The 19,654-nt window shown below is 63.7% G+C and overlaps 5 protein-coding genes across 10 annotated transcripts; 3 read left to right on the top strand and 2 right to left on the bottom strand.

Annotated features, from left to right (window-relative positions):
• Positions 1 to 84: 84 nt before the first annotated feature.
• Positions 85 to 7,772, bottom strand: FAM193B (family with sequence similarity 193 member B). 2 transcript variants are annotated; one of them, XM_015642205.3, is made up of 10 exons: positions 7,533 to 7,772; positions 6,022 to 6,261; positions 5,136 to 5,358; positions 4,744 to 4,953; positions 4,056 to 4,470; positions 2,928 to 3,123; positions 2,297 to 2,533; positions 778 to 1,786; positions 600 to 675; positions 85 to 453 (listed from the first exon to the last, which is right to left on the bottom strand). In XM_015642205.3, the coding sequence occupies exons 1-10, from the start codon at positions 7,731 to 7,733 to the stop codon at positions 357 to 359; spliced, it is 2,904 nt and encodes a 967-aa protein (XP_015497691.1). In that variant the 5' UTR covers positions 7,734 to 7,772; the 3' UTR covers positions 85 to 356. The 2 variants fall into 2 exon arrangements, with proteins under 2 accessions (XP_015497691.1, XP_033373562.1); XM_033517671.1 differs by lacking the exon at positions 2,297 to 2,533.
• A 1,715-nt stretch (positions 7,773 to 9,487) lies between these two features.
• LOC107210584 (lateral signaling target protein 2 homolog) lies at positions 9,488 to 13,425 on the top strand. Of its 2 annotated transcripts, none has more exons than XM_015641529.3 (12): positions 9,488 to 9,573; positions 10,050 to 10,190; positions 10,266 to 10,403; positions 10,484 to 10,686; positions 10,766 to 10,855; positions 10,965 to 11,054; positions 11,173 to 11,274; positions 11,357 to 11,838; positions 11,913 to 12,026; positions 12,185 to 12,283; positions 12,418 to 12,533; positions 12,614 to 13,425. In XM_015641529.3, the coding sequence occupies exons 1-12, from the start codon at positions 9,532 to 9,534 to the stop codon at positions 12,743 to 12,745; spliced, it is 1,749 nt and encodes a 582-aa protein (XP_015497015.1). In that variant the 5' UTR covers positions 9,488 to 9,531; the 3' UTR covers positions 12,746 to 13,425. The 2 variants fall into 2 exon arrangements, with proteins under 2 accessions (XP_015497015.1, XP_015497016.1); XM_015641530.3 differs by having other exon boundaries at positions 12,421 to 12,533; positions 12,614 to 13,424.
• Positions 13,426 to 13,597: 172 nt separating this feature from the next.
• Positions 13,598 to 15,159, top strand: MXD3 (MAX dimerization protein 3). Of its 2 annotated transcripts, XR_001524034.3 has the most exons (6): positions 13,598 to 13,816; positions 13,891 to 13,920; positions 14,022 to 14,136; positions 14,227 to 14,392; positions 14,471 to 14,666; positions 15,078 to 15,159. XR_001524034.3 is itself a non-coding variant. In XM_015642305.3 (5 exons), the coding sequence occupies exons 1-5, from the start codon at positions 13,662 to 13,664 to the stop codon at positions 14,578 to 14,580; spliced, it is 576 nt and encodes a 191-aa protein (XP_015497791.1). In that variant the 5' UTR covers positions 13,599 to 13,661; the 3' UTR covers positions 14,581 to 15,058. The 2 variants fall into 2 exon arrangements, 1 of the variants encoding a protein (XP_015497791.1); XM_015642305.3 differs by lacking the exon at positions 15,078 to 15,159 and having other exon boundaries at positions 13,599 to 13,816; positions 14,471 to 15,058.
• PRELID1 (PRELI domain containing 1) lies at positions 15,144 to 16,941 on the bottom strand. Of its 2 annotated transcripts, XM_015642304.1 has the most exons (5): positions 16,778 to 16,941; positions 16,307 to 16,532; positions 16,114 to 16,227; positions 15,822 to 15,900; positions 15,144 to 15,418 (listed from the first exon to the last, which is right to left on the bottom strand). In XM_015642304.1, exons 1-5 carry the CDS (start codon positions 16,867 to 16,869, stop codon positions 15,282 to 15,284), a joined length of 648 nt encoding a protein of 215 aa, XP_015497790.1. In that variant the 5' UTR covers positions 16,870 to 16,941; the 3' UTR covers positions 15,144 to 15,281. The 2 variants fall into 2 exon arrangements, with proteins under 2 accessions (XP_015497790.1, XP_033373592.1); XM_033517701.1 differs by lacking the exon at positions 16,114 to 16,227 and having other exon boundaries at positions 15,146 to 15,418; positions 16,778 to 16,932.
• Positions 16,942 to 17,018: 77 nt separating this feature from the next.
• On the top strand, positions 17,019 to 19,647 carry RAB24 (RAB24, member RAS oncogene family). Of its 2 annotated transcripts, none has more exons than XM_015641756.3 (8): positions 17,019 to 17,174; positions 17,567 to 17,635; positions 17,752 to 17,830; positions 17,959 to 18,026; positions 18,126 to 18,225; positions 18,568 to 18,618; positions 18,717 to 18,779; positions 19,147 to 19,647. In XM_015641756.3, the coding sequence occupies exons 1-8, from the start codon at positions 17,058 to 17,060 to the stop codon at positions 19,293 to 19,295; spliced, it is 696 nt and encodes a 231-aa protein (XP_015497242.1). In that variant the 5' UTR covers positions 17,019 to 17,057; the 3' UTR covers positions 19,296 to 19,647. The 2 variants fall into 2 exon arrangements, with proteins under 2 accessions (XP_015497242.1, XP_015497244.1); XM_015641758.3 differs by having other exon boundaries at positions 17,025 to 17,174; positions 19,231 to 19,647.
• The last annotated feature ends 7 nt before the right edge of the window (positions 19,648 to 19,654 follow it).

The raw sequence follows: 19,654 nt of genomic DNA on the forward strand, positions 1-19,654 counted from the left end.
AAACTTGCGCAGAATGAGTTCTGCATTCCCCTCTCTCCCGCCCTCCAACTTTCCCGGCTCGGCAGAAAGCAGCAGACACCGGGGTTTAAATAAAATAAAAAATTAAAAAGTTCTTTATTGGGTCCAGCACGGTCCTTCCCCGCGGCACGGGGAGCCGCGTGCCCGCGGAGAGGGGGACGGGACGGCCGGGATCACCCCGCGGGGAGGGGCAGGAGGATGGAGGGAGCCCCGGGGGTCCCCGCGGGGCAGGAGAGCACCGGGGCTCCCCGCGAACGGGGACCCCACCAAGGTGAGGCGGAGGGCACAGTGAGGAGAGGCGAGCGGCCGTGGGTGAGTGGGGATGGCCCCTCCACACCTCACTGGGCTGCGCTGGAAGTGGTTTTCTTCAGGGTGAAGTTGGTCCAGTTCACGGCCACCTTCTGCCGCGTCTGCTTGGCTGAGTCCAGGCAGAACCTAACAGGGAGAGGACAGCCCCGGTCAGCCCCCAGCCCACCGGGACCCCCAGCCAACTCTGTGACTCTAGCCCCAGTCAGCTCCCAGACCCTTCGCACCTCCAGCCCCAATGGCAGAGCTCAGCCCCGCAAGGTTCCCCCCCTCACCTTTTGAAATACTCCACTTCTCTGTCAGTCTCGTCCATCTCTGCCCCGTCCAGGTCCTTGGGCAGGAACACATCATCTGGGAAAGCAGAGCAGAGGGTCAGCCCAGCAGGACAGGGAGGGGCTGCCAGCTGGGCACGGGGTGAGGATGGTGGTGCAGAGAGGAGCTCCCAGCACTCACCGATCGAGGTATTGGATTTCTCCACCTTGTTTCGGCTCTTCCTGTTCTTGCCCTTGGGCTGGGGGGAGCCCCCCAAGGCAAGGTGGGTGGCCAGGGCAGGTGGCTGCTGCGGCGCCGGCTCCGGCAGTTCCGCTTTGCCCTCTCCCTTCCGGCCTTTCCACTCGCTGCTTCTCTCCTTCTCCACTCTGGCAGCGCTGCTGCAGCCCCAAGGCTGCCCCTTGCCGCCCTCCCCTGGCTCAGCACAGCCGCTCGCCCGCTGTGGCTCCGGGGCACTGGCCTTGGAAGGGTGCTTGGTTCCCAGCACCTGCCCCTTCACACCAGGGCTCTCCAGCCGGGCCTGGCTGCTGGGCACGGGCGTGCTGCCCTCCCCTTTCTTTGCCTGCCCGTTCTGCCGCTTGTTCTTCCGCTGCCGGCTCCCTGCAGGCAGCGACTCCGGCGGCTCCGGTCCCTTGGGCTGCGGTCCCTCCTTGGGCTCTGGGCTCAGCCCATTGCCGTCCGCAGCAGAGTCCGCAGCCTTGGACTGCACCCAGATCATGCGGGACAGGCTGGGCACGGCGCTCAGCCGTTTCACCACGCCGTTCTCAGCCGGCGGGGCTGGCGGGGGCTCCCCGGGCCCCTCGCCCCATCGGGGACCCAGCTCACCCCGCAGCAGCGTGTGGCTCTTGGCAGGGCCCAGGCTGAGCGGGGCCAGCGCCAGGTCTATGTCCTGCAGGTCAGAAGACCCGTTGAGGTTGGAGAGCAGGTTCTTCTGCTCCAGGACAGCTGCCTTCTTGGGGAAGTCATTGACATCCAGGTTGAGGTCGTAGACGCTGAAACTGGCCCGTATGGAGTCCTTGATAGTGTTCTTGATCTCCTGCAGCCGGCTGCTGAGGAAGCTGTTCACCCGCTCCAGCTCCAGCTCTGGCCACTCCAGCAGTTTCTCCTCGGCTGGCTCCCTGGCCTGGCTGGCTGCAGGGGCACGCTCTGCCCGCTTCTGGGCCTCCGCCTCCAGCTGGGCTTTCTCCTTCTCCTGCAACACAGGTGCCAAGAGGATCATTTAGGCTGGGCCTCAGCACCAAGGGTGCAGGACACGGAGCTTTGCTCCAGCTTTTCTTGACACCAAACCCAAGAGCACCTGCTCAGCACAGCCACGCCACATCTTCCACAGACACTAAACTTGTCACATGTCCCCCATGGGCATTGCAACAGCTGGTCACTGCACACCTCACACTGCTCCAGGCACCAGGCACCAGAAAGAGCCCTCACGGCACTGCCTCTCCCTACCAGAGATGCATGGTGTCAGAACGTAGCATGGAGCAGACTGGACAGTGCAGCCCAAATCACGCAGGAGGGCTGGGCCACCCTCTGCATGAACAGAGGCAGGGGGAGTCCTACATGGGATCAGGCACTGCTGCCACCTTGGATGAGAGTAACACAGAATTCAAGAATCCAAATGGATGCAAGGGAGAGAAGGGAAAGCCCTGCCAGCAGCACAGCCCTGCCCGGTCCTCCTGCAGCCCCAGTCCCTGCCCAACCTCACCTTCTTCTTCTGCTTGTGCCGTGCCCGCTTGGCTGCCTTGGCACTGTTCAAGGGCTTGGGCTCCGTGCTGTTGATGTAGTCCAGCAGCTCGTCCACATTGCGGTGGTCCACAGCAGGCTCCCCCGAGCTGCTGTTGTGCCCTAGTTTTTGTGGCAGCTCCTCTTTTCTCTTGGTGAGGCGAGAACGCAACTTCTCTCGGATCTCAGCGTAGTTGCGGCTCGTGGGAGCGGCTGGGGGCTGTGGAAGGCGACTGCTGTCAGCCAGGCACCAGCCAGCATGAGGAGCAGGCAGCCCTGGCTCCCCCAACAGCCCCCCCATGATCTTCCAGACACTCCCTCCCCTGCAGTCTCAGCAAGACAAGTCAGCACAGCCCTACTGAGCTCTTCCACTGTCAAGCCACAGGGCTTGGCCGGCTGCTTTGAGCCCTGGGGCTGGGCAGGCGGCTGCGAGTCGGGAGCAAGGGACCAGCAGGCTGATGAGCAGGGTAGAAGGGAAGTGGGGGATGTACATGCCTGCAGAAAACAGCTGTAGCCAGACCTGCCCACCTCTGCACTCTGGGCACAGTACACAAGTGATGTCTCCCCACACAGAGCAAGGACCAGGGGTAGCTGCAGACCAGCCCCTCACTCACCGCATTGTGGCCGAAGAACTCACAGTAGCAGCAGTCGCAGAACTTCCCGTCTTTCTGGTTGGTGGAGGAGGAGGTGCAGGAACTACGCTCTGAGCTGCTGTCCTCATCCTCCCCAAGTCCCTCGTCTGCCTCGCAGGGCTGTGGTGGGTGGCAGCTGGTACCGTTTGGGAATTTGTGCCCTTTGCAAGAGGGGTCCCTGAGGAGAAGGGGAGAAGGGCGAAAGGTGAGCAAGCGCCAGGGGATCTCAAAAATTGCCCCATGCTATGCAAGTAGCAACAGCTCTCCTGGGGAATCTTGTGCCCAAGCAGAAGGATTTGCAGGACAAACCCTCTCCCCTGCATGCTCGTCTTCTGGGGAGATCCCCAAGGAGCCCATGGCAGCAGCAATCTGTTGCTCCCAGCCCTCAGGGCCTCTGGCCAGCAGGAAGTTGGGGCAGCAGAGCCCCAGTGAGCCAGGCTCTGGGCTGGGAGCAGGGCAGGGTGCAGCACTCACTGGGGGTGGCAGGTAGCACAAGTGAGAAACACTGGGACTCTGCAGCTGCCAGACATCCCCACATGAGGCAGGCCCAGATCACAAGGGCACAGGCTAACCAGCTCAGAGACAGGGAGGCCAGGGCACAGCCCACAGCGTCAGTCCTCAAGATCCAGCTCAGGACCCGACTGGCTCTCCACAGAGAGAGCTTATTAGCAGAGTGCTCTCTTCCAGGGGATGGGCAGCCCAGACAGGACCAGAGGAACAGATGAGCAGGACAAGTCCACAGGCTTCATCTTCTCGAGGACCTCTGCTCAGGGCCACAGCTGGCAGACAGGTCTCACTGCCATAGGTCCTGTTGGCCAACAGCAGTTGATCAGGGTGTTCCTTTGGGTCTTTTAGCTGGAGGAGAAGCACAGCCTCTTCTGCACCACAGAACCAAAGGACAACCGCAGGAGGAACACGTGTTGGGAGAGAAAGAGCTTGACCTTTGGTCTGCAGCAGTGGAACTGGCCCACAAAGACAGCAGCCTCCTGCACCACCATGCCAGGGCAGTCGGTCCCTCCACAGGGAAAGTGCATCCATCGGCAGGGATGGGAGAAAAGGCACATGGCCCTGCAAAGAGAGGCTGGAAGCAGGCAGGGCTCCTCTACTCACCTGTTTGTGCTGGGCAGCTGGTGGGAAGCAGGAGGAGGGATGAGTGAAGTGCTGCAGTGCCCGTTGCAGGGATGAGCACAGCCTGACAGCAGTGGCGGCATCTTCAGCAGCGGCACGTTGGCAGGGGGCAAGTGAGGGCTCTTGCACGGCCCTGGGCTGTGGGAGGCCACGCTGGCCGGAGGGGACTCGGACACCGGCTTGGGGGCCGCTGCCTGCGCGCTGGGAGCAGGGAAGAGCACGGCCTGCGAGGAGGTGCCCAGCGGGATGTGCGGTGGGGAGCTGAAGGGCCCCGGATGGGGAGGTGTCTGCTTGGAGGGGATCAGCGCCGGTGGCTGGGAGGGGAGGCCGGTGGGACTGTTGGGAGGAGCAGTGAGGTCGGAGTGCTGATGATGCTCTGAGGAGTGGAAGGCCTCACCTGCGGAGAGGCAGGAGCAGAGACAGTAAGACACTGGCTGTGCTGTACAGAGCAAGGCCATGCTCAGAGCCACCCACCACCTTTGCACAAGCTGTTTCTCCCCCCTGACATCAGAGTGCTTGGGACAGAAGCCATCCCTGCTCACACAGGGCCTTGGGGTCAGTGTGCCTCTCCCACAGGGTCCAGCCCTACCCCATGGAGAACAGGGCAAGGGGAAAGGCTCTGGAGCAGCAGACTGGGAGGCTGTGGCTGCTGCTGTCCCTGAGCACGCACCTGGCGGGGTGGCCCTCCGGCACAAGCTTTTGAACTGCTTCGGCAGCGTCTTGCAGAAGTCGAGTGAGGTAGGCAGAGGCGAGCCCGGTGTGGCGTTGCTGGAGGTGGCAGAGGCCGTGTGGCTGTAGGGACAGGCCTTCAGCCCCGGTGCCATGGCCGACACCTGGCTGGCACACTCCGGAGACAGAGCAAGGCTGGGGAGCTTGTCGCCTGGAAGGAAAGCGGAGCTGGGGCTGAATCCCAGCACCATCTGCCTTCTTCAAAGGGGCCCAATATGCTGCTGGTACTGAGATTCAGAGGCCCAGCCTGCCCACCCTTGCCCACAGGGGAACCAGCTAAGCCAAGAACTGGGCAGAAAGCTCTGCTCAACCCCACAGCCGGTTTCAACTCACCTAGTGCAGCTGGGGGGGTCCCAAGGGGGCTGCCCTGTGCAGTCCCATTGGTGTGCTGCGAGTTCCAGAGGCCCGAGAGCTTGTGAGCAGACAAAAATGAGCTGGGGTCCCAGTCCCCTGAGTTCCCGTGGCACGAAGAGGAAGAAGACGAGGAAGAGGAGGAAGAGGAGTGTGAGCCACCCCCACAAGACTGCGACTTGCAGGATGTGTGGGATAACGAGACCTATCAAAGAAAACACAGAATGAAGTGGCTGAGGGGACACCCTAGGCCCCAGGGTGTCAGCACCAAGACTCCCTCCACCGCAGCAGGGGCTCAGTTTGTCTGAACCACTCCTGTCACCATCTTGGGAGTGACAAACACCCTCTCCATCCAACACCAATACAGCCTGGCTCACAGAGGCTGTGCCATGCCAAGGGCCACGTGCCTGTGCTGGTCCCACTCACACCAGGGCAGGGTTAAATAAAGCCAGGCAGGAGGCAGCTCCTCTACCTGAGCCCCACGCACAGGCAGGCACTTGCCCTGGCAGCCGCTGCCTCTCTCTGCGTCATGAAGGGAGCAGCCCTGGGGCTGGGGGACGCGGCACAACGCACAGCGGAGTGGGGCTGGCAGGAAAGCAGTGGCACTGTCAGCCTCGCCAGCCCAGCAGCTCCAAGCCATGGCAGGCTGCTGGATGAGCCTCAACAGCACCACACACTGCCCCAACAGGACCTGTCCCCGCTGGGCCAGAAGCAGCCCTGGGCAGGGACGTGAAGGCTGGGATGTCTGGGACACTCAGCTCAGAGTGAGGATGGGACCCACACACCCAGTCAGTGCCACAGGGTGGTCAGTGCCATATTCCTACAGCTACAGCCCTGTCTTCCAAACCCCAGCTCCATAACCGCGTACCGCCAGGGCCTGCTCCTGCACCGCCCGCCGCTCTTCCTCCTCCACGCTCTTCCGGCAGCTCTGGCAGATCCACAGTGGCATTTCTCCCAGGAGGTTCTGCACAAGTGTTGGCACGAAGTCTGGTGGCAGCCTCTCGCCCGGGGAAACCAGCCCATTGTGGGACGGCCCTCCCCAGTCCTTGCGCTCCCGGTGACAGAGCAGGCAGCACGTCTGCACGGACTGGTTGGCGGTGGGCAGCACCTGAGGAAGGACACACAAACTGTGAGTCACCCAGGTGTGATCCGGCACAGATGTGGGGCAGATGAGACAGTGAAGGAGACCTCATGATGCTGTCACCAAACCAAGGAAATTCTTGTAGTCTACATGTGGCATTGAACCTTCTCCCACTGGAGCAGACCAGCCTCAGGCTGACCAGCTGCTGCCAACCTGCCATGTGCCAGCTGGGAGCGTTTGGGCTTCTGGGAAGATCACAGCATGCCAAAGAGCCAGCCTTGCCACCAAGTGAAGCTGGGAAGTCATCAGGAACTCCCACCATCACCTCTAGTACAGTGAAACTGAGGGTACTAGCATGGCAAAGCAAGACCCACAGAAATCCCACACAGGAATGTGCGGGATTGAATGAAAGGTGGGTCTGGCAGCCTCAGCTCTTCCTCCTCACCCATCAAAGATGCCCCCACTGTGTCACCCAAGAGCCCCAAGCCCTCTCTCCAGCCTCTTTGTTCTGCACAGACAGCTGTGCCGATGCACCAGGGTGGGGTGCAGCCCCCCGTGCTGCTTGACGCTCTCCCCGAACAGGCACAGCCAGGCTGGGGCTTCCCTGCAGGAGCTGGACTGCATCCCTCGGGCTGGTTGGAGCCCTGACAGCCGTGACAAGCCCGGCGTGGCGCGGGCAAGGGGGCCCCCATTGTCTGCCGGCGCAGCGGGGCCCTGCCACAATGAGCCGTGCATTGAACTGCTGCTGCCAAACAGATGGCGTCTGCAGGCTCAAGGTGAAGCAAAGGTCAGAGGCCAAGGAGAACAGAGTCGGGGCACAGCCCCCTGCCCACCCACGGCGAGGGGGGAGCAACCAGGCCACCCCGTGTCCCAGCTGACACGGCCATCAAGGCGGGTGACACCACGGCTGGTGACACCACGGCTGTCCCCAATCCACCCAGCACATCCATAGCCGGCGCCCACCCCCGCCTCCCTGCCCACAGCCCGGAGCAGGTGGCGGCAGCCAGGTGTGTCCAGCAGCGAGAAGCGCGCTGAATGAGGATGCTGGAGCCACCTGCCATCGCGCAGCGGCAGGGCAGCGGCAGGGCTGTGGCAGGGCTGTGGCAGGGCTGGGCCCTCCCGCGGAGCGCTGTGGGAACGCTCCGAGCCCCATCCGCAGGGATGCTCCGAGTCGGGGGTCGGGGCGGGGATGGGGCAGGGCCCGGGGGTGATGGGGTGCAAGGGGCAGGGCCGTGTCCCGCCCAGGCTGAACCCCCCTCAGAGCCAGCCCCGCGCTCGCCGCAGCGCTACCCCGGTACCTGCGCGCTGCCTCTGCCCGACTCCCCGCCGCTGCCCGCCGCCGCCGCCACCTCAGGCGGGGCGGGCGGTTCCGGTGGTGGTGGCGGCGGGGGAGGCCCGACGTCGGGACCCACCACCCTGTCACGGCGAGGCCCGGAGCCACCTGCCGCCGTTGCCGCCGCCGTTGCCGCCGTTGCCGCCTTGTTCCGCCGGCGAGTCATGGCGAGCCCGCCGCAGCCAGGACAACAGCCAATATGGCGGCGCGGCCCGTCCGGCCCCTGCCCGCGGGAAGGAGGGAGGGAGGGAGGGGGGAAACGCTCGGGGAGGTGAAGCCGCCGCCGCCATCTTGCGAAAGGGCAGCGCTGCGCCCCCTGGCAGACAGGGGGAGCGGCGGCAGCGCCGCGAGTTCGAATCCGGCCCGCTCCCCGCGGCTCCTAAAGGCGCCGGTGCCTCAGTCGTGATCGAGGCTGCATAGCGATCGTACCCCCAGATGGATCATCAGAGTGCAACTCCTTGGGTTCAAACTGAAAGAGAGCTGGATTAGATTAGATATTAGGAAAAAAGTCTTCCCTGTGAGGAAGCTGTGGCTGCCCCGTCCCTGGAGATGTTTAAAGCAAAGTTTGGAGCAACCTGGTCTAGTGGAAGGTGTCCCTGTGCATGGCAGAGGGATAGAACGAGATGATCTTTAAGGTCACTTCCAAACTATTCTGTGATTCCTGGCCCTGCACAGGACAACCCCAAGAATTTCACCCTGTGCCTGAGAGCAATGTCCAAATGCTCCTGGAGTTCTGGCAGGCTTGGGGCCATGACCACTTCCCTGGGGACTTGTTCAGTGCCCGACCACTCTCTGGGTGAAGAGCCTTTTCCTAATATCCAGCCTAAACTTTCCCTGACACAGCTCCAGCCATTCCCTCGGGTCCTGTTACTACCACAGAGAGCAGAGATTGGAGCTGTCCCCGGCTGCCCCTCCTGAGGAAGCTGTAGCCCATAATGAGGTCATTCCTCAGTCTCTTCTCCAGACTGAACAGACCAAGGGACTTCAGCAGCTTTATATGTGACTTCCCCTCTAGACTCTTTGCAGCCTCCATTGGATACTCTAATAGCTTTATGTCCTTTTATTGTGGTACCCAGATCTATGGGAACCTGTGGGACAAGCAGGGTTCCAGTCTCGCTGTGTGCACAGGGATCCCCATCCATGGAAATCAGGATATGGCTGAAAACAGAACCGGAGTCTGTGGGGTACAGAGGGAGCCCCAAAACCGGGGCCAGTCCCACAGCGTCCAGTGCAGCCTGGGCACTGCCATGACTCAGGGACTTTCTGAAGCCGAGGACAGGCTGCCGCCGTGTTTGTTCAACCATCCTCCACGGATTTTTTCCCCATGAATCCACCTCATTAGGCTTTCAGCCACCTGCATTATCTGCACCCACATCCTGTGGCCAGGAGTGCCAGGTTTGGAGCAAACACGTCCTTTGGCACAGCCGGGGCGGTTTGCCGTGCCCAACACCCCGAGTACCCCCCGGGACCTCTTCTTGGCCACTTGGTTCCTCTTTGTTCCATCGAAGGGCCACTTTATCCCCTTCCCACTGCATCGCCCCACTCCGCACCCATGCGCTGCACAGTAAAGATGCCTGCGGGTGCTTCTCCTGGTGTTCCCCATCACTCCGGGAATGCTCGGGGGGCTGTGGGAAGCGCTGGGGTGCCCCTGTCCCCGGAAAGTTGGACTGCGGGGAGAGAGGAACCCGGGGAGGATAGCCGGGGATGCAGTCGGGAATTTGAGACAGGAACCGAGACCGGGAAGGAAAGCCGGCGGTGAAACCTGTCCCGCCCCACGGCAGACGCACCCTCACCCTTCCCATCACAGAGAACCGGTCCGTCGAGGAGCAGACGGGTCGTCCCGGTGCCGGGACTGGGCGGACGCCGCTCCGATCCGCCCCGCGGGCGGTGCCCGGTGCCGACCCGCCCCGTCGGCGAGCGGCGGGCGCGGGGAGCCGGGCGGCGGCAGAGCTGCGGGACGCGCCATGCTGCCCGCTGCCCTCCGCCGATGGCTCCGCCGACCCAAGGTGAGACCTGGGGGATCGCACCGGGACCGCCCTCCCTGCGCCCGCCACCGGAGGAGCCCCCGGACGACCCCGTCGGGGCGATCCAGGGGCGCCGGCCAGCCCAGCTCGGGCGCAGCGGGGGCGGCGGGGGTCGCTCGTGGTGGAGCGGGAGGAGGAAGCGGGGGGGACTCTGGGAGACCTTTCCCGGTGTTTACAGCCACGCACGGATCGGTGCCAAAGCTGCCGGGATGCGGCTGAGCTTGTTCATCCTGCTCTGCCCCGAGGAAACTGAGGCACGGGTGGGTGGGGAGGGCGGCGCTCTCCGGGAGGAGCCAGAGCTGCCGTGGGAGGTCCCACGTACCTGCCCGAATAGGTGTTTGTGGATCCGTGAGGTCCGATCCCTCCGCGACTGTGGGAATGGGAGATTTGGGATCCCGCTGAAGCAGCACATGGAGATGCGGGCTGCCCCCACCATCACCCCTCTGCCCTTCCCGCAGCGCTCCGACCCACGCCTGCTCTCCCAGTTCTTCTTTGCCGACGAGAGGGTGACACGGGTGGTGGCCGAGATCAACGGGCTGGATGCCGAACTGGATCCGCAGCAGTACCTGGTGCTCCTCAACCAGCTCCACCTCAGCCAGGTACGGGGGCAGCCCGGATCCCGGTGTGACTCCGTCCCCCCGGGAAGCCGTGGGTGACACCCTTGCCTTCCCCAGGCTCACCTGCTGGCCGTCCTGGAGCGGATCATGGAGGAATGCATCCCCACGCAGCGGCACAGCCGTGACTACCTGGTCAAGTTCCCCGAGGAGCTCTTGGTGGATAACTTAGGAAACCACATGCTGTTTGCTGCCGAGGTGAGCCTGGGGCACCCCACCATGAGCTGACCCTGGGGTTAGGCATTGCTGCTGGCTGCTGACAGTCCCTATCCCTGCAGTGTCTCCTGGCTGGGACCTTCCTGGAGATGGAGGAATCAGATGGGGCACAGCTGCGGCCCCAGGCCAGGAATCTGCTGTGCAGCCTGGAGCTGGTCCGGACAGTGCTGAGGGAGCAAAGCCTGAGCCAACCCAACTCCTACCCAGAACCTGTCCGGGCTGTGCTCATCCAATTTGACCGGCTATTTGCAGAGTTTGAGCTGAGGTAAGGGGCAGAGTTAGGGTGCTGGGGTCCTGGGCTGTGCCAGGACAGTAGGAGCCTCACAGTCTCCCCATCTCTCCAGCTATGTGTCCTCACTGGTGGCAGTGAAGTCTCCTGATGAGATCTACAGGCAGCAGGAGATCATCGTGCTCTTCTGTGAGACAGTGGAGAGGTGAGTGAGGGGCACTGTGTGTCAGGTGAGGGCTGCAGGGACTCCAGCCCCAAGGACAGGCAGCATCCCTAGGCTCAGATCCTCTGTAAAGGTGTTTGTGTGTCCCTAGAGCCCTGCACCTGGGCTACCTGACCCAGGAGATGATTGATGGCTATGAACCACTGCTGATGTTCACCATCCCTCGCCTGGCCATTATCAGGTGGGTGCAGCCCCTGGAGAAGGGGGTATGTTCCCTGCCCTGTACCAACCTCTTCTCCCTATGGGGAGTTGGGGTCCCAGGCAACCCTCAGCATGAATTTGGCTCTGTCCCCTCACAGCGGTCTTCTCATCTACCCTGAGGGTCCCCTCAGCCTGGAGCGGAGCCCTGAGGAGATGTCCCGGGTCTTCAGCCCCTTCTACAACCTCCTCAAGAAGATCAGGTGTGCAGTGGGGGACGATGGGTGGGGCTGTGGGGCAGCAGTGGGGCTGTGACATGGGGCTGATGCTGACCCCTCACGGCAGGGACCTGTTGTGGGTGCTGTCAGCAGAGGAGCTCTGCCTGCTGGAGAGGAGCCTGTGCACAGCCGAGCCAGAGGATCCCTGCAGTCCAGACACCTCCCCAGCTTGGGGGGCAGCTGTGCCCAGCGTTGACCCCCCTGCTCCATTCAACCTTCTGGAGGTCCCTAATGCCACCCAACCACCTCCCACCTGCACAACGCGACTGGGACCCCCCAGTGCAGTGGATGACCTGAGCACCGATTGGCAGCGGGGCTGTGCGGTGGGCAGGGAACAGGGCCAGGATGGGAAATCCCTATCCAGTGGGACAGGGATATCTCATACCATTGCTGGTGTAATGGTCACCTCCCCTCTGCACAGCCCCCAGCCCCTTGGGAGCGGCCCAGGGATGGGGATCAATGCCACCCCAGGTGCCCGCTGCTTGGAGCTGCGCTCCCGCTACAGCAGCACCAAGGACATGCTGCACACCCTCTTCGTCTGCATCTCGGGTGAGTGACCCCCAAGCCAACCTCCCTGCACCCTGATCCCCCCAGCACCCTGACCCCCTGCCCTCCTGGTGCAGGGGTGGCTGATCAGCTCCAGACCAACTTTGCCAGTGACATGAGAAGCATCTTGAAAACAGTCTTCAAGATCGTGTGCTCAAAGGCGGAGCCCTCAGATGAGCAGAGTGACAGCAGTGAGTAATCCCCAGGGACATGTGGGACTGCTCCTCTCTGCCCTGCCCATCGCCCATCCCTGGTGAGACAAGGCCACAGCCCCAGGCTTGGGAAAAACAAGTGGCCATAGTGCCCGCCCAGCTCCAGCTTGGCTGGACCACAACCCTTGTCCCCGCAGAAGAGAAAGATGGTGACTCCTGTGTGACACGTGCTCCTGGTGTGGCTGACTGCCCACTGTGCTCCAGCCCTGCAGAGGCTGCCGGGCTCCGGAGGGCAGGTAAGGGGCTGCCCAGGTGCCGTGGCTCTGGGGCAGGGTGTGAGGCTGGGGCTGATCGTGTCCCATCCTGCCTTAGGGGGTCTGGCTGTGAAGAGAGCCAGGCTGAGGGGCTTTCACCAATGTGTTTTGCCCAGCAGGTGCCCGCCACCTGCCCGAGTGGGTGCCGGACAGCACATGCAGCCAGTGCTCTGCCTGCCGCTCGCCCTTCACCCTGCTACGCCGCCGGCACCACTGCCGCAGCTGTGGGAAGGTAGGATGGGGTTGGGTTGGGGCATGTGGGGTTCCCTGAGGGACCCAGCTCTGCTCAGCCCCTCTCTGGCCTCCCGGCAGATCTTCTGTGCCCGCTGCTCACCGAACACTGCAGTGCTGCCCCAGTATGGCCAGACCAAACCCGTGCGTGTGTGCACCCACTGCTACACCACACACCTTCCGCCCGCATCCCGCTGTGCCCGGAGCCAGTGAGAGCCCCTCTGCCAGATCTGCATCACTGGAGGATGGGTGCCCAGGGCCGCTCTGGGGCTGCCGGGCAGCTCCTCGGCCCCATGACTGTCCTCAGAGCTTGGTGGGCATGGCGGCAGGACCCCCCCACATGGTGTTAGGCTTTCCCCCGATGCACAGGGGCAGGACCCCACAGACGGTGGCAGCCTATACGGAGTGATGGCAGGACCGCCTCTCCTGGTGCACCGTGGCCTGCTCTGCTTTCGGTGAGCCGCCTGCTGCTGCCGTGCACCTGCCCCCCGGCTGGAAATGTGCTTCGTGGTGGTTTTTCTTCAGGTGAACTTTGGCTGCTGTTGGGACCGGGGCAGAGTCTCCCCCCGGGGCTTGGCCTGAGAAGGTGCAAACAGCCCTCACATGACAGCGGGTGCCCCGGGGCCGCCCGTGCCGTGCCCGGGAGATGGGGCCCTTCCCCGATAGGGAACGTGCTCCCCTTCCTTCCCTATCGCCTCCACCCGATGGATTTTAATAAAAGAGATGAACTCGTCTGTGTGGGCCGCGGTGATTCCCGTGGAGCTGGCGGGCGCGGCCGGTCTGGGGACACCCGTGGACTGGGTGGGGCGGGGGCTGGGGGCAGCAGGGCGTGCGCGCTCCCGCCCGGTTCCCATGGGCGGACACGGGCGATCCGCGCGTCACCGGGCGCGCGCGTGGGCGGACACGGGAGCGGGCGCACCTTTCCCGGGGGCGTGGCCTCGGGACGACAATTGCGAACCCCGGGCAGGGGGCGTGGCCCGAGCCGTGTCCTCCCGCCGATTCAAATTTTAAGCACGCGCTTTCCCGCCTGAATTTGTTTGCCCGCCGAGGTGACGTCAGCGGCGCGGGGCGCCCCGCAGCCAATGAGCGCGCGTCTCGCGGATCCCCACTCCAGCCCCCCTCTCCCGCCATGGAGCCCGCGGCCACCAGCATCCAGGTGCTGCTCCAGGCGGCCGAGTTCCTGGAGCACCGTGAGCACCGGCACCCGCTCGGCCTGGCCGAGGCCGAGCACGGCTACGCCGCGCTCTGCCCTCCGCCGTCGCGCCGGGCCGTGGGCAGCGTCAGGTGAGCGGTGGGCGAGTGGCTGGGCGGGTGGACGGTGGCGGTGGCGGTGCTGATCGCCTGGGTCTCTTCCGCAGGTCGGTGCACAACGAGCTGGAGAAGCACAGGTACGGGGGCGTGGGGGGAGAGCGGGGGGGCAGGGGGTGGCGGAGCCCGAGCCTGTCCGTGGCTGACACCCCCGTGTCGTTCCCCCCCTGCCCGGGCGCAGGAGAGCCCAGCTCCGGTGCTGCCTGGAGCGGCTGAAGCAGCAGGTACCGGTGGGCGCGGGGCCGTCCCGTTCTACCACGCTGAGCCTCCTGCACCGTGCCCGGCTTCACATCCAGGTGAGGGGGGTGGTGGCTCCGGCATCCTCGGGAGGTGCCCCCAACATCCCGCCCAGCTCACGTCCTGCTCACGGCTCACCGGGTCCCCAGAGGCTGGAGGAGCAAGAACTGAGGGCACGAAGGGCCAAGGACCGGCTGCGGGACCGGCAGCGGAGCCTACAGCGGCGGCTGGAATTGCTGCTCTTGCCCACTGATGGGGAACGGGCACGGGCCGACAGCCTGGACTCGTCCCAGCTCTCAGAGCCCTCCGAGGAAGGTAAGAAAGGGGAAAGAACGAGAGTGGGCAGGGAGAGGAAGAAGCCAAGGGCCTGACCTGCCCTGCCCCGTTGCCCAGAGGATGCCGAGGTAGAGGTGGATGGTGTGATGTTCAGCGAGGACCTGCTGGCCAGCTTTGGCACCGGGAGGGACCACAGTTACTCCAGCCCCCACAGCCCTGCATCCTGACAGCGCCCACTGCCTTCTCTGCACTGCCCACCTGCTTTCTTCCTGCTGGAAACCCGGCCTCGGCCAGCCTCATCACAGCTGCCAGGGTAAGGGGCCACAGGTGGGGGCAAGAGTCCGGCTTTACCCCCCACAGCTGGGTGGCACTGGCTGTGGCACTGGGTGCATGGGGCTTGCACTGCACTGTGGCAGCTGCTGTGCACCACAAGGCACTGGAAGAGGTGCTGGAAGAAGGCCCAGCTGTCACCAAGGACACCCTCCTGCCTCCCCCTGTGCACCCCAGGCAGTTTGGGAGCTCTCTGGTGCGGGTATGGGGTGGTGCTGCCCACTGCAGACACGACTACAGGAAGGGTCTCCTGCCCCTGGAGTCCCAGGAAGGGGAAACGAGCGCATTAAGTGACCTGTCTTTATGCTCCTGCAGCCACCCTGCTCTCTTGTACAGACCCAACACTTTATAGTAAAGGCACTTGGTAAAACCCTGGCCTGTGTCTTCTCTACAGAGTGCTGGACCCCCAGAGCGGAGAGCAGCGCTGGGCTCAGCTCTAGCCAGGCCAGTCTCAGCCAAATCAGAGGTGGGAGTAGATTCTTTAATGATAATTACATCTCAGAAAGGGTCAAACAGCAGCTGATTGTCAGACTTACACAGTTTCTTTAAAAATATAAAATCTAAGGAGTCTCCTATCTGTCCTGGTGCAGCTGGCCCCTCACACATACTGCTTCTTCTTGGTGGCTGCCTTGCTCGCCAGGTCCTTGGCTTTCTCCGTAGCAGCCAGAGCTGTTTCCTTGGCTTTCTCGGTCGCTTCCTTGGCTGTCTCCACCAGTGTTTTGGATGGAGCTTCTCCTACAACATGGAAGCCATTAACCCCACAGGAGTGCCGGCTAGACCAGCCCTGCCACCGAGGCACTTCCCCACACAGGGAGGAAGATGAGCCCAGCGTTCCTGACCCCAGCACGTCAGGGCACGTCAAGGCAGGTCGCAAAGGGGAACCACAGGCACGTGGCTGTTGCCATGTTCCATCCCCTCCTGCCTGCGCTCCACCCTTGCCCGGCCCTGCAATCACTGCTGGCCTGCTCCACTCGGGAAGAGCGGGCTGTGCCAAGATACAGGGCAAAGGCAAGGGGTGAGGATTTCACAGTCAGATTAGTTCAAACCACAACCTGCCCGTGGACTGGAGTGTTCCCAGTGTGACCTCTAACTCCAAGAGACCCGTCCCGGTCAGCCCCAGCCTGCCCTTGGTGCCCACCTTGCATTCTTGCTAGCACGTATTCAAATCCCTTAGTGCTCTTGGTCACGTTGCTTTTGAACCTGGCCAAACCAAACTCCTGCAAGGGAAAAATCAATGAAGGTGTGAGCCCTGTCACACACAGCCCCTGGGGCTTTGTCCCAGCTTGAAAAGTCACAGTGACTTTCACAGTGATGCTTCTGGATGCCTTAAGAGCTCATAAGGATGGGGGTGGGGGGGAGAATGAAGGGAAAAACCAGCAGAAGGAAAGGGCAGAGCAGGAATGAGCAGCGGCTTTACTGCTTGAGCTCACCTGGATGGCCCGCGAGAAGCCAAACAGGCTGGAAGATACCCAGGCTTCCCGCTTGACCTCGGTCCAGTTGCTGTTCTCAGGGTTCACCCGGTACTCGCAGCGCTCCTCCACCACCTGCACGAGGCACAGCCCAGCCGTGGGCACTGCTGGGTCCCCTCCAGCCCCCACACACCCGCCCAGCAGCAGCACCTACCATGAGACGAGCGTGGTTGATGTTCCAGGTGAATGTGGTCATGGTTCGGTTCTTGGGGTCCACGATAGAGTCCTCCAGGATGTAGACGGAGTGGGCGACATTGGCTGGGAAGAAGCGCTCTGCCCAGCGCGGCATCCGGTTGGTCTTGGTCAGGAGCCGCCGAGAGAGCAGCTTGTGGTCCGGCGTCACCTCCCGGTGCACGATGTCTTCGGTCAGGACATGTTTGCTAAAACGGGGGAGAAAACATCAAGCCCTGCTCCTCGCCAACTCTCACCCGGGGCCGGGAATCGTCAGGAACTGAAGGATGAAGGCGAGGGAGGAACCAGCTGCCCACTGGACACCCATCCCCGGAGGCTGGAGCCCGCGGGACCCCGGGGACAGGGCTGGGCTGAGGACGGGGTGGGTGGCACCAATCCCGGTGGGACCCGGCCGGCGGAAGGGGGCGGGGGGGCGGGGAGGGCCCCGGCGCACCTGTAGGGGTTGGGGTAGCGCTGCCAGAAGGCGGCGAACACCTGGTCCCAGGGCCCCTTGAGGACGCCCAGGCTGGCGCAGTATTTTCCCATGGGGCCGCCGCTCAGGCCCGCGCCTGCTGGGCGGCCGCCATGCGGCCCGCGCGCCCCGCCCCGCCGCGCGCTTCCGCCGCGCGCTGCGCACTTCCGGCCGCACCCCGCCCGCTTCCGGGCCCGCCCCGCTCGGTTCCGGCCCCGCCCCGCCCGGTGCGGCCCCGCCCCGCGGCGGCGGCGGCGCCAGGATGAGCGGGAGGCGGGTGGACGCCAAGGTGGTGCTGCTGGGGCAGGAGGGGGTGGGCAAGAGCAGCCTCGTGGAGCGCTGCGCCCACGGCCGCTTCCGCGCCGGGCCCTACCAGAACGTGAGTGACACCGGCACCTCGCGGCCCCGCGCTGCTGCAGCGCGTCCCCGGGATGGCGCACCCCGTGTCTCCCTCGCCTCCCCGGGATGAGCCCCTCGCGTTTCAGACCCGCATCCTGCCCGCTGCCACCCCGTTTCCGCGCCGTGTCCCCGGGGCGCTGCCACCCACGTCCGTGGGACGGCGTCCGCTCGTGTTGTCCTCCCCCTGTCCGGGCTGGGACCCACCGCGTCCCTCCCGCGCCCGAGGGTCGCTCCCCTCGTTTCCTCACCCTCCTTCCGCACGCCCCGGGCTGAATTCCCCCGTGTCCCTGCGCCGGTTTCCACCGTGTTCCCAGGCCAGATGCCCCCGCATCCCCGGGCCGGTTCCCACCGCTCCTCTTATTTCGCTTCCAGACGATCGGAGCCGCTTTCGTGGCCAAGGTGATGAGCGTGGGGGACCAGACAGTGACCCTGGGCATCTGGGTAAGTGCAGGGGCGAGGGCTCTGCCAGCCCCCCGCTGACATCCCTGGCCACCCCCTGGGACCCCTGAGCCCCTCGGAGTCCTGTCACCTGCCGAGCGCTTCCCTGTCGCCCCCAGGACACGGCGGGCTCGGAGCGCTATGAGGCCATGAGCCGCATCTACTACCGGGGAGCCCGGGCTGCCGTCGTCTGCTACGGTAAGGGCACGGAGAATGGGAAAGGGAAGGTGCTGGCAGCTGCAAAGGTCCCAGGGTGGTGGTGGTGGTGACACCAGTGTGTTGGGCACTGAGGAGCAGTGTCAGCAGACCCCGATTCCTCTCCCCAGATCTCACTGACAGTGGCAGTTTCCAGCGAGCCAAGTTCTGGGTGAATGAGCTGCAGAACTGTGAGGAGGTACAGGGGGGCCAGGGGGCTGTGAAGCCTCACCACGGGACAAGGGGTGCTGGTGGTGGGGACATGAGCACACCCCTCCCAACCCTTTTCCTGCTGCAGGGCTGCCGGATCTACCTGTGTGGCACCAAGAGTGACCTGCTGGAGGAGGACAGGAGGAAGCGGGGGGTTGACTTCCATGATGTGCAGGACTATGCTGATGGTATGGCCGCTGCTGGCCCTTCCCGGGCTCATGAGCATTGAGTGGGTGGGGAGTGAGGGAGGATTGAGCTGCTGTGTCCACACGAGGAGCTCTGCCCTTGGTGTGTGCCCACAGCAGATTCAATGGCACCAGGGCTCCCTGTATGGGACCTTCCTGGGCACAGCATGTCCCAGCATGGGCAGGCACGTGGCCAGCTGGGCCAAGGGGCTGGGAGCCCTGCCCTGGGTCCCTGCCAGCCTGCTGTCAGCAGCTGTGCCCAAGGGGTGACTCTGGGGGCAGACAAGCCAGTGGAGCCTTATCTGCTGCACCTGCAGCAAGTGCCAACCTGGGCTCTCATTTCAGAGATCAAAGCAGACCTCTTTGAGACCTCCAGTAAAACAGGCCAGAGCGTGGGTGAGTAGCTCCTCACTGGGGCTGTTCTGGCTGAGCAGGGCTGGGGGCTCTTCCTGGCAGCTGGGCACCCACACCTGCCATGCCTCCTCTCCCCCCAGACGAGCTGTTCCAAAAGGTGGCTGAGGACTATGTCAACTTCTCTGCCTTCCAGGTGATGACAGGTGAGTAGGCAGGACCTGTCCCTCCCCAGGCACCCTTTCCTGTGCCTCTAGGGAGGGTGCAGAGCATGAGCTTTGGGGGTCTGGCAGGGCTACCCTTGGGGCTGCTGCGGTTCCGTGCCAGGGATTGTCTCGTGGAGTTTGAGTTCCATCACAGCATCCTCATGCAGCACATCCACCCAGCTGGGCCATGGTGGCCTTTGGCAGCCAGGAGCCTTGCTGGGCTGCAGGACAGGCTCAGCTCTGCACCAGCCCTGCCCAGGCATGTTCAGCCTGGCTGTGCCTCCCGCCCTGGGCCGTGCCATGGCTGTAAGCTGTGCCATGACCCTGAACCTCTCCACTTCTCCATGGGGCACCAAACCCTCCCCAGGGGACCTGCTGGGGCCCACAGCTGGGACCAGCAGCTTTGGTGGCGTGGACGTGCCAGCAGCCTGCCGCTCCTGCTCTCTTCCAGAGGACAAGGGTGTCAACCTGGGCCAGAGGAACAGTCCCTACTTCTACAGCTGCTGCCACCACTGAGCCCCTGTGCCAAAAGGGAATCGCTGCTGCCGGATGGGCAGCTGGCACGTGCTGGACTGCTCCGGTTTTTTACCTGCTGTGTTTTAGCTGTTTGTGCCTGGCTGCAGCACAGCCTACGGACTGCTCTCCTGGCACACAGAGCGGCACAGGGCTGCCGTGCACTGCCGGGAATCATGGACTGTCACCCTGGGGACCCCCCTCCCTGCCACCTGTGGTGTTTGTGGGAGCTGTGGTGGCCCAGCGGTGGCCAGTAACTTATTCTCTCAGAGATGCTCGATTCTTTGCAGATTTATTTAAGCGTCTTCTCTCGAGGTGTACAATGTAAATAAAACGCGTTGTGGTCTGAGCCGTACCCCTAC

This window comes from Parus major, chromosome 13 (genome assembly GCF_001522545.3).
Source record: "Parus major isolate Abel chromosome 13, Parus_major1.1, whole genome shotgun sequence".
NCBI classification, from domain to species: Eukaryota; Metazoa; Chordata; class Aves; order Passeriformes; family Paridae; genus Parus; species Parus major.